General features: G+C 49.8%; 1 protein-coding gene across 2 annotated transcripts in view; it reads left to right on the top strand.

Moving 5' to 3' along the window:
- Positions 1–11191, top strand: part of MVB12B (multivesicular body subunit 12B) — a 194437-nt gene extending 183246 nt beyond the window's left edge. The window contains exon 10 of one of the 2 annotated variants that reach the window (XM_081236904.1): positions 7529–11191. In XM_081236904.1, coding sequence (XP_081093030.1) covers positions 7529–7615 — 87 coding nt within the window. In that variant the 3' untranslated portion in view covers positions 7616–11191. The remainder of the gene's footprint in view (positions 1–7528) is intronic. The other variant, XM_081236903.1, reaches the window with a different exon arrangement.
- Positions 11192–20695: the final 9504 nt, after the last annotated feature.

Raw genomic sequence — 20695 nt, 5'->3', positions numbered from 1 at the left:
TGTTGATATTTTCTATTTCTTCCTGGTTCAGTTTCGGCAGGTTGTGCATTTCTAAGAATTTGTCCATTTCTTCCAGGTTGTCCGTTTTATTGGCATAGAGTTGCTTGTAGTAATCTCTCATGATCTTTTGTATTTCTGCAGTGTCAGTTGTTACTTCTCCTTTTTCATTTCTAATTCTACTGATTTGAGTCTTCTCCCTTTTTTTCTTGATGAGTCTGCCTAATGGTTTATCAATTTTGTTTATCTTCTCAAAACCTTTTAGTTTTATTGATCTTTGCTATCATTTCCTTCATTTCTTTTTCATTTATTTCTGATCTGATCTTTATGATTTCTTTCCTTCTGCTAACTTTGGGGGTTTTTTGTTCTTCTTTCTCTAATTGCTTTAGGTTCAAGGTTAAGTTGTTTATTTGAGATGTTTCCTGTTTCTTCAGGTAGGATTGTATTGATATAAACTTCCCTCTTAGAACTGCTTTTGCTGCATCCCATAGGTTTTGGGTCATCATGTCTCCATTGTCATTTGTTTCTAGGCATTTTTTGATTAGCTCTTTGATTTCTTCAGTGATCACTTCGTTATTAAGTAGTGTATTGTTTAGCGTCCATGTGTTTGTATTTTTTACAGATCTTTTCCTGTAATTGATATCTAGTCTCATAGCGTTGTGGTCAGAAAAGATAGCGGATATGATTTCAATTTTCTTAAATTTACCAAAGCTAGATTTGTGACCCAAGATATGATCTATCCTGGAGAATGTTCCATGAGCACTTGAGAAAAATGTGTATCCTCTTGTTTTTGGATGGAATATCCTATAAATATCAATTCAGTCCATCTCGTTTAATGTATCATTTAAAGATTGTTTCCTTATTTATTTTCATTTTGGATGATCTGTCCATTGGTGAAAATGGGGTGTTAAAGTCCCCTACTATGATTGTGTTACTGTCGATTTCCCCTTTTATGGCTGTTACTATTTGCCTTATGTATTGAGGTGCTCCTATGTTGGGTGCATAAATATTTACAATTGTTATATCTTCTTCTTGGATTGATCCCTTGATCATTATGTAGTGTCCTCTTTGTCTCTTGTAATAGTCTTTATTTTAAAGTCTATTTTGTCTGATATGAGAATTGCTACTCCAGCTTTGATTTCCATTTGCATGGAATATCTTTTTCCATCCCCTTACTTTCAGTCTGTATGTGTCTCTAGGTCTAAAGTGGGTCTCTTGAAGACAGCATATATATGGGTCTTGTTTTTGTATCCATTCAGCCAATCTGTGTCTTTTGGTGGGAGCAGTTAGTCCATTTACATTTAAGGTAATTATCGATATGTATGTTCCTATTCCCATTTTCTTAATTGTTTTGGGTTTGCTATTGTAGGTCTTTTCCTTCTGTTGTGTTTCTTGCCTAGAGAAGTTCCTTTAGCATTTGTTGTAAAGCTGGTTTGGTGGTGCTGAACTCTCTCAGCTTTTGCTTGTCTGTAAACGTTTTAATTTCTCCATCAAATCTGAATGAGATCCTTGCTGGGTAGAGTAGTCTTGGTTGCAGGTTTTTCTCCTTCACCACTTTAAATATGTCCTGCCAGTCCCTTCTGGCTTGCAGAGTTTATGCTGAAAGATCAGCTGTTAACCTTATGGGGATTCCCTTGTGTGTTATTTGTTGTTTTTCCCTTGCTGCTTTTAATGTATTTTCTTTGTATTTAATTTTTGACAGTTTGATTAATATGTGTCTTGGCGTATTTCTCCTTGGATTTATCCTGTATGGGACTCTCTGTGCCTCCTGGACTTGATTAACTATTTCCTTTCCCATATTAGGGAAGTTTTCAACTATAATCTCTTCAAATATTTTCTCAGTCCCTTTCTTTTTTTCTCTTCTTCTTCTGGAACCCCTATAATTCGAATGTTGGTGTGTTTAATGTTGTCCCAGAGGTCTCTGAGACTGTCCTCAGTTCTCTTCATTCTTTTTTCTTTCTTCTGCTCTGCAGTAGTTATTTCCACTATTTTATCTTCCACATCACTTATCCGTTCTTCTGCCTCAGTTATTCTGCTATTGATCCCATCTAGAGTATTTTTAATTTCATTTATTGTGTTTCTAATCGTTGCTTGATTCATCTTTAGTTCTTCTAGGTCCTTGTTAACTGTTTCTTGCATTTTGTCTATTCTATTTCAAAGATTTTGGATCATCTTTACTATCATTCTGAATTCTTTTTCAGGTAGACTGCCTATTTCCTCTTCATTTGTTAGGTCTGGTGGGTTTTTATCTTGCTCCTTCTCCTGCTGTGTGTTTTTCTGTCTTCTCATTTTGCTTATCTTACTGTGTTTGGGGTCTCCTTTTTGCAGGCTGCAGGTTCGTAGTTCCTGTTGTTTTTGGTGTCTGTCCCCAGTGGCTAAGGTTGCTTCAGTGGGTTGTGTAGGCTTCCTGGTGGAGGGGACTAGTGCCTGTGTTCTGGTGGATGAGGCTGGATCTTGTCTTTCTGGTGGGCAGGTCCACGTCTGGTGGTGTGTTTTGGGGTGTCTGTGGACTTTTTATGATTTTAGGCGGCCTCTCTGCTAATGGATGGGGCTGATGTTCCTGTCTTGCTAGTTGTTTGGCATAGGGTGTCCAGCACTGTAGCTTGCTGGTCGTTGAGTGAAGCTGGGTGCTGGTGTTGAGACGGAGATCTCTTGAAGATTCTCGCTGTTTGATATTATGTGGAGCTGGGAGGTCTCTTGTGGACCAGTGTCCTGAAGTTGGCTCTCCCACCTCAGAGGCACAGCACTGACTCCTGGCTGCAACATCAAGAGCCTTTCATCCGGGCTTCCCTGGTGGCGCAGTGGTTGGGAGTCTGCCTGCCGATGCAGGGGACGTGGGTTCGTGCCCTGGTCCGGGGGGATCCCACGTGCCGCAGAGTGGCTGGGCCCGTGAGCCATGGCCGCTGGGCCTTCGCGTCCGGAGCCTGTGCTCCGCAACGGGAGAGGCCACAGCAGTGAGAGCCCCGTGTACCGCAAAAAAAAAAAAAAAAAAAGAGCCTTTCATCCACACGGCTCCTCAATTTGGGATGATTCGTTGTCTATTCAGGTATTCCACAGATGCAGGTACATCAAGTTGATTGTGGAGATTTAATCTGCTGCTTCTGAGGCTGCTGGGAGAGATTTCCCTTTCTCTTCTTTGTTCTCACAGCTCCCGGGTCTCAGCTTTGGATTTGGCTCTGCCTCTGCGTGTAGGTCGCCGGAGGGCGTCTGTTCTTCACTCAGACAGGGTTAAAGGAGCAGCCGCCTCGGGGACTCTGGCTCACTCAGGCTGGGGGGAGGGAGGGGTACGGAGTGTGGGGCGAGCCTGCGGCAGCAGAGGCCAGCGTGACGTTGCACCAGCCCGAGGCGTGCCATGCGCTCTCCCGGGGAAGCCGTCTCTGGATCCCGGGACCCCAGCAGTGACGGGCTACACAGGCTCCCCGGAAGGGGGCGTGGACAGTGACCTGCGCTTGCACACCGGTCTCTTGGCGGCAGCAGCAGCCCCAGCGTCCCACGCCCGTCTCTGGGCTCCGCGCTTTCAGCCACGGCTCGCGCCCATCTCTGGAGCTCCTTTAAGCAGCGCGCTGAATCCCCTCTCCTCGTGCACCAGGAAACAAAGAGGGAAGAAAAAGTCTCTTGCCTCTTCGGCAGCTCCAGACTTTTTCCCGGACTCCCTCCCGGCTAGCTGTGGCACATTAGCCCCTTCAGGCTGTGTTCACTCCGCCAGCCCCAGTCCTCTCCCGGCGCTCCGACGGAAGCCTGAGCCTCAGGTCCCAGCCCCGCCCGCCCTGGCGGGGAGCAGACAAGCCTCTCGGGCTGGTGAGTGCAGCTCGGCACCGATTCTCTGTGCGGAAATCTCTCCGCTTTGCCCTCCGCACCCCTGTGCCTGTGCTCTCCTCCGCGACTCGGAACCTTTCCCCCTCCTGCCACCCGCGAAGGGGCTTCTAGTGTGTGGAAACCTTTCCTCCTTCACGGCTCCCGCCCACTGGTGCAGGTCCCGTCCCTATCCTTTTGTCTCTGTTTAATCTTTTTTCTTTTGCCCTACCCAGGTACGTGGGGAGTTTCTTGCCTTTTGGGAGGTCTGAGGTCTTCTGCCAGCATTCATTCAGTAGGTGTTCTGTAGGAGTTGTTCCACGTGTAGCTGTATTTCTGGTGTATCTGTGGGGAGGAAGGTGATCTCCACGTCTTACTCTTCCACCATCTTTCCCGGAAGTCGGTAAATGGGATTGTTTCCTTAATTTCTCTTCCTGATCTTTAATTGTTAGTGTGTAGAAATGCAACATATTTCTATGTGTTAATTTTGTATCCTGCAACTTTACCGAATTCATTGATGAGCTCTAGTAGTTTTCTGGTAGCATCTTTAGGATTTTCTATGTATAGTATCATGTCATCTGCAAACAGCAGTAGTTTTACTTCTTTTCCAGTTTGGATTCCTTTTATTTCTCTTTCTTCTCGGATTGCTGTGGCTAGGACTTCCAAAACTATATTGAATAAAAGTGATGAGGGCGGACATCTTTGTCTTGTTCCTGATCTTAGATGAGGGTGGACATCCTTGTCTTGTTCCTGACCTTAGAGGAAATGCTTTCAGCTTTTCACCATTGAGTATGATGTTAGCTGTGGGTTTTGTTGTATAGGGCCTTTATTATGTTGAGATAGGTTCCCTCTATGCCCACTTTCTGGAGAATTTTTATCATAAACGGATGTTGAATCTTATCAAAAGTTTTTCCTGCATCTATTGAGATGATCATATGGTTTTTATCCTTCAATTTGTTAATGTGGTGTATCACATTGATTGACTTACAGATGCTGAAAAATCCTTGCATCCCTGGGATAAATCCCACTTGATCATGGTGTATGATCCTTTTAATGTATTGTTGGATTCAATTTGCTGGTATTTTGTTGAGGATTTTTGCGTTTGTGTTCATCAGTGATATTGTAATTTTCTTTTTTTGTGGTATCTTTCTTTGTCTGGTTTTGATATCAGGATGATGGGGACATCATAGAATGAGTTCGGAAGTCTTCCTTCCTCTGCAATTTTTTTGGAATAGTTTTGAGAAGGACAGGTGTCAACTCTTCTCTAAATGTTTGATAGAATTCGCCTGTGAAGCCATCTGGTCCTGAACTTTTGTTTGTTGGGAGTTTTTTAATCACAGATTAAATTTCAGTACTTGTAAATTGGTCTGTTCATATTTTCTGTTTCTTCCTGGATCAGTCTTGAGAAATTGTACCTTTCTACGAATTTGTCCAATTTCTTCCAGATTGTCCATTTTATTGGCATATAGTTGCTTGTAGTAGTCTCTTATGGTCCTTTGTATTTCTGTGTCAGTTGTAACTTCTCTTTTTTCATTTCTGATTTTATTGATTTGGGCCCTCTCCCTTTTTTTTCTTGATGAGTCTGGCTAAAGGTTTATCAATTTTGCTTCTTTTTTCAAAGAACCAGCTTTCAGTTTCATTGACGATTTCATTCTTTTTTTTTTTTATCGCTGAGGAATATTCTACTGTATATGTACCACATTTTCTTTACCCATTCATCCATCGATGGACACTTAGGTTGGTCCATATCTTGACTATTGTAAATAATGCTGCTGTGAACACGGGGGTACGTAGAACTTTTTGAATTAGTGTTTTCCTTTTCTTGAGGTAAATTCCCAGAAGTGAATCATGTGACAGTTCTATTTTTAGTTTTTTAAGGAACCTCCGTACTGTTCATAGTAACTGTACCAATTTACATTCCCACCAACAGTGCACGAGGGTTCCCTTTTCTCCACATCCTCGCCAACACTTATTTCTTGATGTGACCCCTCTTTAGAGGTGAGTTCACTGAGGTTCAGAGGAGGAAAGACCTGCCTGAGGTCACCCTGCAACGTCAAGTCCTTCCCTCCCCGGCCCTTCCGTTTGTAGGGACCACAGTCCTATCACCAGTGTCACCTGGTCCCTGTGGTTGCTCAAGGCTGCTCACCTCTGCTGCTCACACGGGACAGCCAGGGCCAGCCCAGGCCTCGCCCCCGCACCCAGCGCCAGCCTGGATCTGTGTCTGTCCTGGGTCGGCCTCCGGGACCACTGGCAGGGTGGCTGAGGACGCAGTGCTGCAGTGGTAGTCTGCTGGCTGCCTCGGCCTCCCCACCACTTCCCTTTGGGAGGAGTAAAACCCTCCAGGAGCTTCTGCTTCCCCTCATTTCTAGAAGGATCCCTGAAGCCCCTCAGCCTGTAGCTGTGCTCCTTTCTCTGCGTGGCCCTCAGAAGTGCCTCCTGGCCGCAGGCAGCTCAGTTTGGGGGTCGGGAGGGCATTTGGAGCCCATGGCTGCGGCTGGGGTCTGTACCCTACTGGGTGGCCACCCAGCGGTCACCCTCCTGCTGGGATGGTTCCATGTCACCTTCCTGGCAGCCCCCCGCTGGTGTCCCCGAGGCGACAGCTTCAGGTAGTGGCTGAGTTCAACCAAGCCGCTCAACTTTGCTTTATGTAGGGAAGGAAGCCTGTTTTATGGCAATTCTACTGCTAAAAAGTTTTAAAATATTATATTTTCAATGTTTAACGACCACTGACCTAATCTAAGCAACTCATTTCTAAGACCCATGGACCCACGTGGCTGCCCTGTGTGGTGTCCAGGCCATTCCCACGGCCCCACTCCCCAGCCCCGCAGCCTCAGGCCTGGCCCTTCTGCCTGGCGGGCACTCCTCACCTGTGCCCCCTCTTCTTCCTGGCATGCCCTGCCCAACATTTGGATGTTGAAATCCTGCCTGGCCTTCAAGAACCACAGGTGTCCCCACCCCTTCTCTAAATCTCCGCCAGACTCGGAACCTACCTTCTGTCATTTCCGTGAGCCGGGGTCAGGTAGGTAGGCTTGGGTCTCAAGCAGGAGGGTTGAGCTCTGGTTCGGGCCAGCAGCAGGGCGGGCCGGGCACAGGTACACACCGCCGGCGCCCGCCCTGGCCCAGGCTCATGGAGCCCCAGGTCCATCACATGCGAGGACGTGCCTGGGAGCTCAGTGCAGAGTGCGCTTCGGGGTGTGGGATGGCGCCCCTTCCCTGCGTCCCATGTCAGCAGGTGTTTGTCTTCAGGTCAGGTCAGGAAGCAGTGAGCAGAGCAGCAAGTCCAGGGGTCCCCCAAGCCTGGCAGCTGCGGCTAGCCCAGGTCAGGTCTGGGATGGAGCCCCAGGTCTGTCCCCGTCCGTGGGACTCCTCCAGCAGCAGGAGCGTGGGGACCATCCGCCGGGGGGCGGCAGGGCACACGCGGGCAGCTGTGCGCGTCCACTGCAGGCACCGCGGCTTTGGGCACTGCTGGTGCCGAGAGCTCACCTTTCGGGGGCGGGCAGGGACCGGAAGGCACCAACTGTCACCAACTAGACAGCCACCTGCAGCACCAAAGGCATCTCCCCCCCCCGCCCGCCATGCATGTGCACAGCTCACGCCTGCGGTACATGTGCACGTGCAGAGGGCCGCCCATCCCGTGTCCTCAGGGCCTCCGCCTGCCTGTCCGAGGCCGTGGGGTGGGGGGGGTGTTCTCTGGTGTCCTCGTGCCCTGACTGTGCTGCTCTGCCCCCTCCCCCCGCAGTACGAGTACAGCTTCCGCACAGAGCAGAGCGCCGCCGCCCGGCTCCCGCCCAGCCCCACCCGGTGCCAGCAGATCCCCCAGTCCTGAGGGGCCGCCTGCGGGGAGAAGATGCATTGCCCAGACTACTGAGCGCCCCCCTCGCCCGGTCCCCCCAGCCGCCCATCCACACTACCCCGCTTGGCGCTTCTGGGAGACTCTGGGCAGCTGAGCTGTTACCTCCTCGGTCATCGGCTTGCCTGACGTGACACCCCGCTTCCCTGGGGATGCTGTTCATAATCTCGACTAATCTGTGTGTGCTGTAGTGACCAGTGGCTCCTACCATGTCTGTGTGATGACCAGTTGTCCTGTGAACAACCCTACCCACCACGGGAGTCACCCCGAGGGCCCTGGACAGTTGTTCTGGCTGCCCAGTGACGCCACCGGCTCCCTGCTCTCCGGACTGTCGCCACCACTAAGCCATTGCTTCCTCGCAGAAGACCCTGAGGGGCTGGTGGCTTCGCACGGGGCCCTCCAGGGCTGACGGATCGCCCCAGACCCACGGAACACATTGCTCAAGCCAACGGTATCAAGTGCCCGAGAATTTCACAGGGACCCTAAGGAAACATGGGAGGATGCCAGTGGGTCCCCACGTGGACCTGGGCCCGGCTCCCTGCCCGCTGTGGACAACCTCGGACTCGCCCCTCAATTCACACACTGGATGCCCTGAGGTCAGGGGACAGCCGTCCCCCAGCCACCGGCCCAGAGAGGACTTGCCTTCCCAGCAAGACGGCCGTGTGGCCAGGTGCTTGCCTGGACGTGAGCTTTGCTGCCAGGACGCTGGGCTCACTCACCTCACACCCTCATCCCCACAAAGGGCTCATCTCTGCAGTGCCCACGTGCCAATGACAGCCCCAACTGCCCGGCCCGGTGCTCTGACCTTGACCAGGCCGTGGGTGAAGTGGCTCTGTGAGCCCGTGCCCAGGGACGTGGACACGCGGTCACCCAGCTTCTCAGAGCCAGGCAGTGTCTTGGTGGCCTCTGCTAACAGGGACAGTTGTTTTGAAAAGTCCGTCTGACCCAGGTCACCAAACTGGGGCCAGAACTGACATTTCTGCCACAAGTGGCCAGTGGCCATGCTGGCATTCCCCACAGTGCCAGCTGGGACTGGGTGGCAGTCCCATGGGTGCTATGGGAAGGGGGCCGCTGTCCTCCCTGGAGGTTCAGTCCTCACCCTGTGGCTGCCTTGTCTGGCTGTTGGAATTTGTCCTAACTCCCCAGAACTTATTATCTCACATCTCGGGGGTCACCAGATGGTTGGTGCTTCGGACGTGAGGTTCGATGTGTGTCTGGTCGCTGGCATAGGAAGTCAGCCTAGGAGAGCCACTGCCCAGCCAGGGACAGCCCCTCCTCCCTGCAGTTCCTAGGATGGCACAGGGCTGGCTGGGGCGCAGCAGGAACTGGCCAGCAGTTAGGAGCCGCCGCCTCTGGCTGAGAAGTGAGGCTGGGGCAAAACATCCCTCACATACCTGCATCAGCCCCACCATCCCCAGGCCCTCCACTCTTCCCCCACGGCTGCCCCTTGATCTTCATTTCGATACCTCCTGATTTCTGTGCGTTAGAGATGTGCTCACCTCTCCCCACTGTCCCCGAGACCTGAGGACATCCCCGGAGGGGCTGGCCTTCCCGCATGGCCAGGTGGCAGGAAAAGGCAGTTAGTTGGTAGAACCCGCCAGGGCCCGGGAGGCGCGGGATGGCAAGTCCCCATGAGGACCCTTTGGGATCGGTGCTTACCCAGGACAGAGCCGATGAACCGGTCTCAAATGTATGCACTGAAATGAGCGGGCTGTTTCTGGGGAATTGGGGGAGCCCCGTGGGGCCCAGAGAACCTGTGTCTGCTGCTGCCGTTTGGACGGGTGGGGCTGGTCCAAAACCGGCAGAGGGGTGATGTCTCCGCTCACCTCTGTCTGGCTGTGTTGGCTCGTGGGCTCTGTCCTTGCATCTCTCCTCACACCCCAACTGTGGGATCATCTCCAACAGGTAACACCCCACGGCCTTTCTCCCTTGACTGAGAACCAAGCACTTCAGCGGCTCCGATGGGTCCTAGGAGGTCCAAAGACAGCCCCCTGGGATCCCTTGAGGGCAGTGAGGGTGTGGCTGGGGAGAGGAGCCGCCAGCCCCCCGCCAGCCCTGGGCCATCCTGCAGTTCTGGGACAGGCAGAGCAAGGCGCAGGGCTGCAGGGCCGCCGGGAAGAGGGCAAACCTCTGTGGACTCAGGCAAGCTGGAGAGACCCCCCCCACACAACGTTCCAGACTTGGTCTGGGTCTAACAGTGACTGTGAACGTCTCCATGACGGCAGCTTAAGACAATGAAGCAGTGACAGTGTTAAGGGAGAAGTTGGCGTCCGTGGCAGATTTTAGGCTGCTCCAAACTCTGCACCTTTCCTTCTGAGGTGGGTGCCCACGTGCCCCGCCTGCCCCGCGTGGAAGTGGAGCTCGCTCACCTCGGGACCGAGCCACCTCTCTTTCTTTCTGGGACGGTGCTTTTCTTCACAAACCCTCTGGCCACGTGGGGAGGGAAGGCGGGGCTTCTCTCGGAGACATGAAGGGCGGCGGCCTCCATCCTTCCCGGAAGGACTGACCAGAGCACAGCGTCCCCTGCTGCCTTCTCTTCCCCCCTGAACGTTCCCAGTCTCTCTCCACAGGCCTTGGAAACAGCACAGCAGTGATACGGAGCAAGCAGTTGACTCCAAGTTCACTTGCAAATTTATAACAAGGCTTTTTCCACCGAAGTCCGGGAACTGGTACCAGCCACAGCCTCCACTCGGAGGGATGAGCACCCCGGCGGCGGGGAGAAATAGCGGGTTAGGCCCCTGCCCTAGCTCCCCAGAGGGCCACCCTGCTGGGAGGCTCTGATGGCCACCACCTGCCCCCGTGTCCTTCAGAAGGCGGCGGGGGACGAGGAGGACCAACACGTACAAAGCACCTACTCCTTGCCAGGCGCTAGGCTGGCACTTGAAGCACATTTTCTCCTGTCACCACCCCTCCCCCCAAAAAAACAAATACTCCGAAGCGTATGCTGTTTGCTCCCGGTTCCAGCTGAAGAAGCTGAGACATGTCCACAGGCACAAAGCTGGTAAGTGGCAGGGGCGGGATCTGGCCCCAGAGCCCCCGGTGCCAGCTGTCCCATCACAAGCACCTGCCTCCAGTCCAGTAATGGGTTCCCAGCTGTCACTGGCCCTGCTGGTGTGACAGTGTCTCGCCGAGCACGGGACGAGAGCTGGGTGCAGTCCCGGGGCTGCGGGCTGCCCGTCACCATTTACAGGGGTCCCAGCCCGCAGCTCCCGAGACCTGGTGCACCCAAGGGTGAAGACACAGAGAGGCCTTGACGGCAGCCCCGTGCCTGCCGGGTGCACGAAAGCTGAGCTCACCTCCCCAGGGCCTGGAGGGGCCGGGTGCCCACCCTCACCACGCCCCCGGGTGGCCAGCTTTCTTCACCTGTTGCGACCGTGCTGGCGGGGCCTGTCACCACCAGGAGACAGGCCTCAGGCAGGTGGCCATGTCACTAGCTTAGGAACAATGCCCTACCGCGTGTATTTATTTGAGGTGACTCTAGTACTTGGCAAAGGGAAGTTTCACTGTGTGATTGTCTTCTTAATATAATTTGTTAAATAAACGTTTGTTTTAACCTTTCCCCAGCTCGCTGCTGTCTCTGAGGCACCGAGATTGGCATCCCTCGGGGGATGCTCTGCGCTCCAGCTCTTTCCAGCTCATCCCGGCTGCTGGCTGGGTTGGCCAGCACCCTGGCCTTCCAGCCTTCTAGAAAGAGCTGGTGGGCTTCTTTACCCCCATTTAGCTTAGATGACCTGGTGACAAGCCAGAAGGATCCAAGAGGAGTGAAGAAAGCCCTGCCATTCTCTGGCAACAGCCCTCTGGAATGCTTCTGGAGGGAGAAAACACCAGTTTCCATAAAAGCATGTGAAACGCGTGCATTTTAACAGGTCGCCAGCAAGGAACGCAGAGGGGCGCTTCTATCTCTGGCTCGCCCCGCGCCTTGTCTGTGCCAGGCCGGGGCCATTTGGCTGCCAGGAGTTGGGGGACATGCAACCACGTCCAGCGCCGGTGGTTTTGTCCTGTCTCCACTGCTCACCTGCTGGCGATATGCCACCCCGAATGCCAGGGAGGGGCTGCCAGCCCTGGACACACACAGGCTCCTTGTGAGCACGCGACCGGTCAGGTTTCACCACCATAGCTCTTTACCTTCTTCATAAGTGACTTTGCAGTTTGGGGCTGGACACCCGAGTCTGAGCTGTCACTGCCTCCAGGCCTGTTCATGCCAGACTAAGGTGAGAATCGGGTGACCCTTGACCATGAAAGTCCCCAAAAGGGTACTGGCACCTCCAGCCCAGGCCCCCACCTCTGGCATCCCTCAGGTCTTTTTCCCACAGTGGGAGAGGGAGAACAGCCCAGAGAATTCCACAAGAAACCCACGAAGAACACTCAACATGGAGTTTAAGAGTCCCTCCTAGCGCCGGGTCACCAAGGAAGTACACGTAGTAGCCTTTGACATCCAAGACACAGAATCTGTTTGTTGGAGGCCTCAAGCACTGCTCGGGGGTCGCTGGGGGGAAGCACCTCACACACAGGCCTTTGGGCAGCAAGAAATTGAAGTCCACACTCTACAGCCTGGGCCAGGGTGGGCTTAGTGGCCAGACCCAAAGGACACTCGGACCCCAAAGCAGAACACAGCCTAGCCTCAAAGGGGCCAGAGCAGGCAACACCTGTTTCTCCTCTGTCTCACCCACACTCCCTCGTCTGTGTCTATCTGGGCATCTTCTTGCTTCTTGTTCTCGCACACCCTGGCCCTCCCTCTCCCGTGCTCTGTGCACCAGCATATGTGGCACATACGTGCTCACATGGCCACCCAAGTTCGCACATTCTCAGTTCACAAGACCCAGAGGCAAGAGTCCCAGGACAGACTCTGATTGGCTGCCTGGGTCAGGTGACCCCCTTCTGCCCCTAGCAGCTCTGGCCCTTGTGGGAGGGGGAGTGTGTGATCACAAGGCATCTGGAGCAGGTGTAGGTTTAGACCCTCTAGAGGCATCTGCTACACAGTGGGGCGAGGCTGTAGGCAGAGGGGTGGGACACCTCCCTGGAGAGATGGAGGAGCCCTCCACCAGTCTGTGATGAGGGGGAGGATGGTGAGGTGGGTGGAGCACCATTCGCCCATCCACACATCCACCCAGCCGTCCAAGTTGTGTTGTATGAGCACCTCCCACATTCAGGCCCCGAGCGGGGCACCAGGGACTCAGCAATGACTGACACCACTGATGTCCCTGTCCTCGTGAAGCCGACGGTCTAGCCCATCCCGCTCCACCCCACACACACACACCCCATCCATGTCTCTCCTACTCCCTCTACTTCTGTCTGCTATTTCCCACCATAACTGGCTCATCCCTAAAACTCTAGAGGCTCCCTGAGCCCCACCCTCACCCCCCCTCTGCATCGTCCCGGCAGCTGGGAGCAGCTGTGTCTTTAACTACCCTTAGCTGTATCGCAGCCAGTCTCCTTGAGGTTCAGCCACATAGTCCCAGCAGCCACCTGGAGGTCTCCACTTGGATGTTTCGCCTTGACCTCAGCACATTCCGAGCTGAATGTACCATCTTCCCCCAGGCCCCACATTGTTCCCCTTCTCCTAACTTCCCTGTCTCTGGAGCAGCTCCACCATCTCTCACGAGAGTCGCCCACACGCCCACCTGGGGCCGTCGATGATCACCCTCTTTCCAGCTGGACAGTTCTCTCATCTAAACTGGCTTTCAAACTCAGCCAGTTTTTCTTGCTACTCCTTTGTAAGCTCTGGCCTCGACGCTTTTCCCTGGACGACAGCATCAGCCCCTTAACCCTTCCCCTGCCGCCCGTGTCCTCCCCTCTCATCCGTCTTCCTCATGGCCAGGATCCAGTAGGACTGCCCCACTGACAGTACTTCACCCCTCACCCTAAGAATGAAATCTGAGTCCCCCAGGTTTCCGTCCACCACTGTCCTAGGTCTGACCCCCACCTCCCATCCCAGCCTCACCTGCCACTAACCTCCCTGCTGAATTATTAGTGCTTCCTCAAACGCTAAGCTCTGCTTCCTTGCCTTTGCATATGCTATTCCCTCTGCCTAGAATACTTTTCCCTCATTTCTTCTGCCTGGTAAACTCTTGTTCATCCTTCAAGACTTGCTCATATATCTTCTCTGGGATGTCCTTGACTCCTTCAAGCCACTGTACACCTGGCATTTTAAAGCCATTGATCCACTGGTGGTATTGGAGCCATTTGATCCTCTCATTAGGTTATCTGCTCCTGGAAGAAGGGGTATATGTCTCATTTCTTACACATTCCTCCCCAGCCACACATATACTCAAACTGAGCACCCAGTACATGCCTAGAGAAATAGCAGGCATGAGCAAATGCTCTTTGAATGAGTTTCTTGAAGTGGGTGGGCTGGACTCAATTGCTGAGGAGCCTAAGAAGAATGGGCCCCAGTGGCACTTGCTATGAGGCTTGGTACCACCCCAGGGATCATGATGACAAGCACTGGGCCTCCATGGACAAGTCTACACTGGCTTCAGAGACACCAGAGACAGGAGTGAGAGCTGGGCCCTTATCTGGCTCCTTTCTGAAGCTGCAGCGCCCAACGCGATCCATGATGGCGGTGGGGTGGGGGCAGGAAGGTGGACTGCCACGGGCTGCTGGTTCTCTCCCTTGAGCCCAACTCAGGGAGATGCCAGAGAAAGAGACAGGAAGATTGGTGGACCACAGGACCCAACACTAAAGCTAGAAGGGGCTCGGTGAACAGCAACAGGCCAGAGGGAAAGACAGCCAGTGCTACAGATGAGAGATTGCATGGGGGAGCGGTTTTCTGGCTTTGCTCAGTCATCTGCCCCTCCCCACACACACACACACATTGCACTGCATGGGTCATTTTCATCCTTTCACCATCCCTTCACCATTTTCATCCTTTCACCACCAAAACAACAGCTAGGCTGGACCCCCTCCCTTCTCCCCACATCTTGGGCCAAGTAAGTGCAACCAGAGACACAGGTCTCAGGAAAGGTGGTTCTGGGGCAGAGGTCTTGGACACTTTCCTAAAGGTCTGAATTTCCCGAATGGGGAGGACACACGGGCAGAAGTTGGCACAGATTGGAACATCCAAGGTGCATCAGTTCCTCTATAACCCTCCTTGTCCTTCTCTGGACGGAGCGCAAGGGTTTGCAACATTGACTGCACGTTAGAATCACCTGGAGAGTTTTTAAGACGTCCTGTGCCGAGATCACAGAAAGCAGAATCTCTGGAGGAGGGACCCAGGAGCCAGTTGTTTGTCAAGCTCCCCAGTGATGTTAGTGTGCAGTTGAGGTTGAGAACCAGCTTCCTTGCCACTCTGCTCAGCTCCATTTCCAGCCAATGGAGCTGAGAAGCCTAGGGAACAGTGAGTTCACACGGGAAAAACAGACACCAGAAGAGCTGGTCCACCAAAAGGAAGACAAGAATCTAACCTACCAATACCAGAAGAATCACTAATAGACCAGACAGAATATGAGTTTAATATAAACAAAAAGTAGCCCTGGGCTTCCCTGGTGGCGCAGTGGTTGAGAGTCCGCCTGCCGATGCAGGGGACACGGGTTCGTGCCCCTATCCCGGAAGATCCCACATGCCGCGCAGCGGCTGGGCCCGCGAGCCATGGCCGCGGAGCCTGTGTGTCCGGAGCCTGTGCTCCGCAACGGGAGAGGCCACAGCAGTGAGAGGCCCGCGTACAGCAAAAAAAAAAAAAAAAAAAAAAAGTAGCCCTGAAGAGAGATGGGAGGACACTGAAACATTAGGCAGGAGCAACTTGTTTCAAGTAAGAGCCTAAAAGTTCTGAAATACTGACCAAAGAGGAAAAGAAACAGATAAATCAGCAACTGCACTTGAAGATTTTAATACAGAAACTGTAGCCAAATTGATTAAATACGAGAAAATATACAAGGCCAGCATTACCCTGATACCAAAACCAGACAAAGACACCACCAGAAAACAAAATTACAGGCCAAAAGCCTGATGAACATAGATGCAAACATACTCAACAAAATATTAGCAAACCAAATTCAACAATACATTAAATGGATCGAGTGGGATTTCCCCACCATAATAAATAAATCCCACCATAATCGAGTGGGATTTATTCCAGGGAAACAAGAATGGTTCAACATTCACAAATCAATCAATGTGATACACCACATTAACAACATGGATAAAAAATCTTATGATCATCTCAGTACATGCAGAAAAATCATTTGACAAAATTCACCATCCATTTATGATTTTTTATAAATCTCAGCAAAGGGGTTTAGAGGGGATATTCCTCAACATAATAAAGGCTACATATGACAAACCCACAGCTAACATCATATACTCAACAATGAAAAGCTGAAAGCTATTCCTCTCAAATCAGGAACAAGACAAGGATGCCCACTTTGGATGCCCACTCTCACCACTTTTATTCAACATAGTATTAGAAGTCCTAGCCAGAGCAATTAGGCAAGAATAAAAAAAGGCATCCAAAATTAGAAAGGAAGGAAGAAAACTGTCACTATTTTCAGATGGCATGGTATTATATATAGAAAACCCTAAAAACTCCACCAAAAACTGTTAGAACTAATAAATGAATTTATTAAAGTTGCAGTATACAAAAATCAACATACAAAAATCAGTTGTATTTCAATACACTAGTAATGAACTATCAAAAAGGGAAATTAAGAAAATAATACAGTTTATAATTGCATCAAAGAGAATAAAATACCTAGGAATAAATTTTTACCAAGGAGGTGAGAGGACTGTATATTGAAGACTATAAGATACTGATGAAAGAAATCAAAGAAGACACACATAAATGGAAAGATAGCCCATGCTAATGGATTGGAAGAATTAATATTGTTAAAATGCTCATACTATCCAAAGCAATCTAAGGATTCAGTGCAATCCCTATCAAAATTCCAAGGTCATTTTCACAGAAAGAGAACAAACCTAAAATTTGTGTGGAACCACAAAAAAAAAAAAAAAGCCAAAGCAATCTTGAGAAAAAAGAACAAAACTGGAGGCATCATGCTCCCTGGTGTCAAACTTTATTACAAAGCTTTAGTATCCAAAACAGTATGATACTGGCATAAAAACAGACACATAGATCAATGGAACAGAATAGAGAGCCCAGAAATAAACCCACACATACATGGTTGGTTAATGTGCAACAAAAGAGCCAATAATTTATAATGGGTAAAGGACAGTCTCTTCCATAAATGGTGTTGGGAAAACTGGACAGCCACTAGCAAAAGAATGAAACTAGACCAATATCGTACACCATACACAAAAATAAACTCAAAATGCATTAAAGGCTTAAATGTAAGACCTTAAACCATAAGACTACTAGAAGAAAACATAAGCAGTAAGCTCCTTGACATAGGACTTGGTGGTGATTTTTTGGATTTGAGATCAAAAGGTAGCGAAACCAAAAATAAGTTTGACTACATAAAACAAAAAAGCTTCTGCACAGCAAAGGAAACGATCAACAAAATGAAAGGCAACATACTGAATAGGAGAAAATATTTACAAATCGTATGTCTGACAAGGGATTAATATCCAAAATATATAAAGAACTCATACAACTCAGCAGAAAACCCTGTCCAATTAAAAAATAGAAGATCTGAACAGACATTTTCCAAAGAAGGTATACAGATGGCCAACAGGTACTTGAAAAGATATTCAACATCACTAATCTTCAGGGAAATGCAGATCAAAACCACCATGAGATATCACCTCACACTTGTTAGGAAAGACAGAAATAACAAGTAAGTGTTGGCAAGGATGTGGAGAAAAGTAAACCCTTGCGCCCTTTGGTACAAATGTCACTTGGTGAAGCCACTATGGAAAACAACATGGAGGTTCCTCAAAAAGTTGAAAATAGAACTACCATATGATCTAGCAATTCCACTTCTGGGTATTACCTGAAGAAAACAAAAGCACTATTTCAAAAAGATCTATGCACCCCTATGTTCATTGCAGCATTATTTACAATAGCCAAGATATGGAAACAACATAAGTGTGCATCAGTGGATGAATGGATAAAGAAAATGTGGTATATTTATACAATGGAATACTACTTAGCCATAAAAAATAATGAAATCTTGCTGTTTGCAACAACATGGATGGACCTTGAGGGCAATGTGCTAAATGAAATAAGTCAGACAAAGAAAGACAAATACTGTATGATCTCACTTACATGTGGAATCTAAAACTTAACAATAAGGACCTGAATCAAGATGGCGAAGTAGAAGGACCCAGAACTCACTTCCTCCCACGTACACATCAAAAATACATCTACACAGGGCTTCCCTGGTGGCGCAGTGGTTGAGAGTCCACCTGCCGATGCAGGGGACATGGGTTCGTGCCCCGGTCCGGGAAGATCCCACATGCCGCGGAGCAGCTAGGCCCATGAGCCATGGCCGCTGAGCCTGCGTGTCCGGAGCCTGTGCTCCTCAACGAGAGAGGCCACAACAGTGAGAGGCCTGCGTACCGCAAAAAAATATATATATATATACATCTACGGGACCTAGAGTCTGTCATACAGAGTGAAGTAAGTCAGAAAGAGAAAAACAAATACCATATGCTAACATATATATATGGAATCTAAAAAATCAAAATGGTTCTCATGAACCTAGGGGAAGGACAGGAATAAAGATACAGATGTAGAGAATGGACTTGAGGACATGGGGAGGGGGGAAGGGTAAGCTGGGACGAAGTGAGAGAGTGGCATGGACATATATACACTACCAAATGTAAAACAGATAGCTAGTGGGAAGCAGCTGCGTGGCACAGGGAGATCAGCTCGGTGCTTTGCGACCACCTAGAGGGGTGGGATAGGGAGGGTGGGAGGGAGACACAAGAGGGAGGGAATATGGGGATATACGTATGCATACAGCTGATTCACTTTGTTATACAGCAGAAACGAACACAACACTGTAAAGCAGTTACACTCCAATAAAGATGTTTAAAAAAAAATACATCTACATGTGGAACAATTCTTACTGAACACTAATTGGAGACTAGCAGAAAGGCTCCCATACTAACAAAGCTGTAAGATACAAGCAGAATCAGGTAGGAGGGAAAAAGAAGCAATATGTTCAGGACCTGTGTCCCCAGGAAGGGACTCAGAGGAAAAGGGAGATTAGATGGGTGGAGACCCTCCCTGGGGGTGAGCCACATATTGGGCATTCCAGCCCTGGGGTCCAATAAAGGGAAGATGAGCCCCTTGGCTGGTTGGAGGGCCAGTGGGACTAACAGGAGAGCTGTGGGAAGCCTGGACTCTGCTCATGAGGAGTGCACAAATGCTCGCTTACCCCCAAAGCAGGGCAGAAAGGGCAGACGGAAACAGCCAGCTGGCTGGATTGTTTCCCGCTACCACCCCAGTGTGCACCCAAGCCTGAGCCAAACAAACGCTCCAGCACCCTTTGCCTCACGTTGCAGCTCCACACTGGGGCAAGGGCTGCCACAACCAAGGAAGAAAGCTCGGGCCATGAGACACGGTGTCAGCTCGAATGCTAAGTGATGACTTAGTGGGGAGGGGGCAGCCATTACTGACGATTGCACAGGGAGGCCATCAGAGGCACTCCAGATCTCTGACGGCAGCCAGACCACCACACCCCCTGCCCTGACCCTCACCAAATGCTCACACTTGCCCCTCTTACTCCAGCACTGCTCCCCTCTGGGACTGAGGGTGCTGGACCTGGGAGGGGAAGAACACGCACTTAAAGGGAACTGAGCCAGGTCAGAGCCAACCCTCAGGGCTTCTGCTCCAGCAACTTGGGACCTGACCCCACCCCCAACAGGGTGGTGACATCCACTGAGTAGAGGGAAAGCTCCACCTCACACCTGGCTCCAGCCCTAGCCCCTCCTTCTCCAGCCCCAGCTCCTACCAAGGAGATCGCTGCCAGAACACCCTGAGGAAAGATGCAACTTATGTTCGTGTCAAATCCAGCTCTCCCACCAAAGCCACTGGGCACATGCAGACTGTATAGGGAAACTACCACATAAGGACACCCCTTCAAGACCACCATACGTAACTGTTTGACCTAATTCCATAGAGACAGAGAAAGATAGGCAAATGAAAAGACAGAGGACTTTGTCTCAATTGAAAAAGAGAAAGCCCCTGAAAAAACAACAAATGAAATAGAAATAAACAATTTACTAGATAAAGAATTCAAAGCATTAGTAGAAATAAGACTGCTAACTGAATTAGGGAAAAGAATAGATGAACACCGTGAGAAGTTTAACAAGGAACTAGAAAATATCAAAAGGAACCAGTCAGAACTGAAGAATACAATAACTGAAATGAAAAACACTCTGGAAGGAATGAACAGCAGACTAGGTGATACAGAAGAAGGCATAAGTAATCTAGAAAATAGAATAATGGAAATCACCCAATCAGAACAGCAAAAAGAAAAACAAATTTTAAAAAATGAAAACAGTTTAAGGAATCTTTGGAATAAGATTAAGTGTACCAACATTCACATTATAGGGGGTCCCACAAGGAGAAGAGAGAAAAGCGGGGGCAAGAGTCAAAAATGTATTTAATGAAATTATGGCTGAAAACTTCCCAAGCCTGAAGAAGGAAACAGATATCCAGGTACAGGTAGCACATATGGTCCCAAACAAGATGAACCCAAACAGACCCACACCAAGACATAATTAAAATAGCAAAAGATAAAGAGAGGATTCTAAAGGCAGCAAGAGAAAAACAAAGAGTCCGTTACAAGGGAACCTCCATAAGGCTATCAGCTGATTTCTCTGCAGAAACTTTGCAGGCCAGAAGGGAATGGCATGATATATTTAAAGTGCTGAAAGGGCAAAACCTGCAACCTAGGATACTCTACCAAGCAAGATTATCACTTAGAATTGAAGGAGAGGTAAAGAACTTCTCAGATAAACAAAACTAAGAGTTCATCAATACTAAACTGACCCAAAAAGAAATGCTAAAGGGACTTTTCTAAGGGAAGAAGAAAAGGCTATAACAAGAAGTATCTATAGAAAAGGGAAAATCCCATTAATAAAAGCAAACATATAGTAAAGGCTGAAGATCAACCACTTAAATAAGCTAGTATGAAGATTACAAGACAAAAT

Source organism: Mesoplodon bidens (genome assembly GCF_964165515.1).
Source record: "Mesoplodon bidens genome assembly, chromosome: 6".
NCBI classification, from domain to species: Eukaryota; Metazoa; Chordata; class Mammalia; order Artiodactyla; family Ziphiidae; genus Mesoplodon; species Mesoplodon bidens.
The sequence above is the reverse complement of the archived record's forward strand: the minus strand, read 5'-3'. Positions and strand labels throughout refer to the sequence as shown.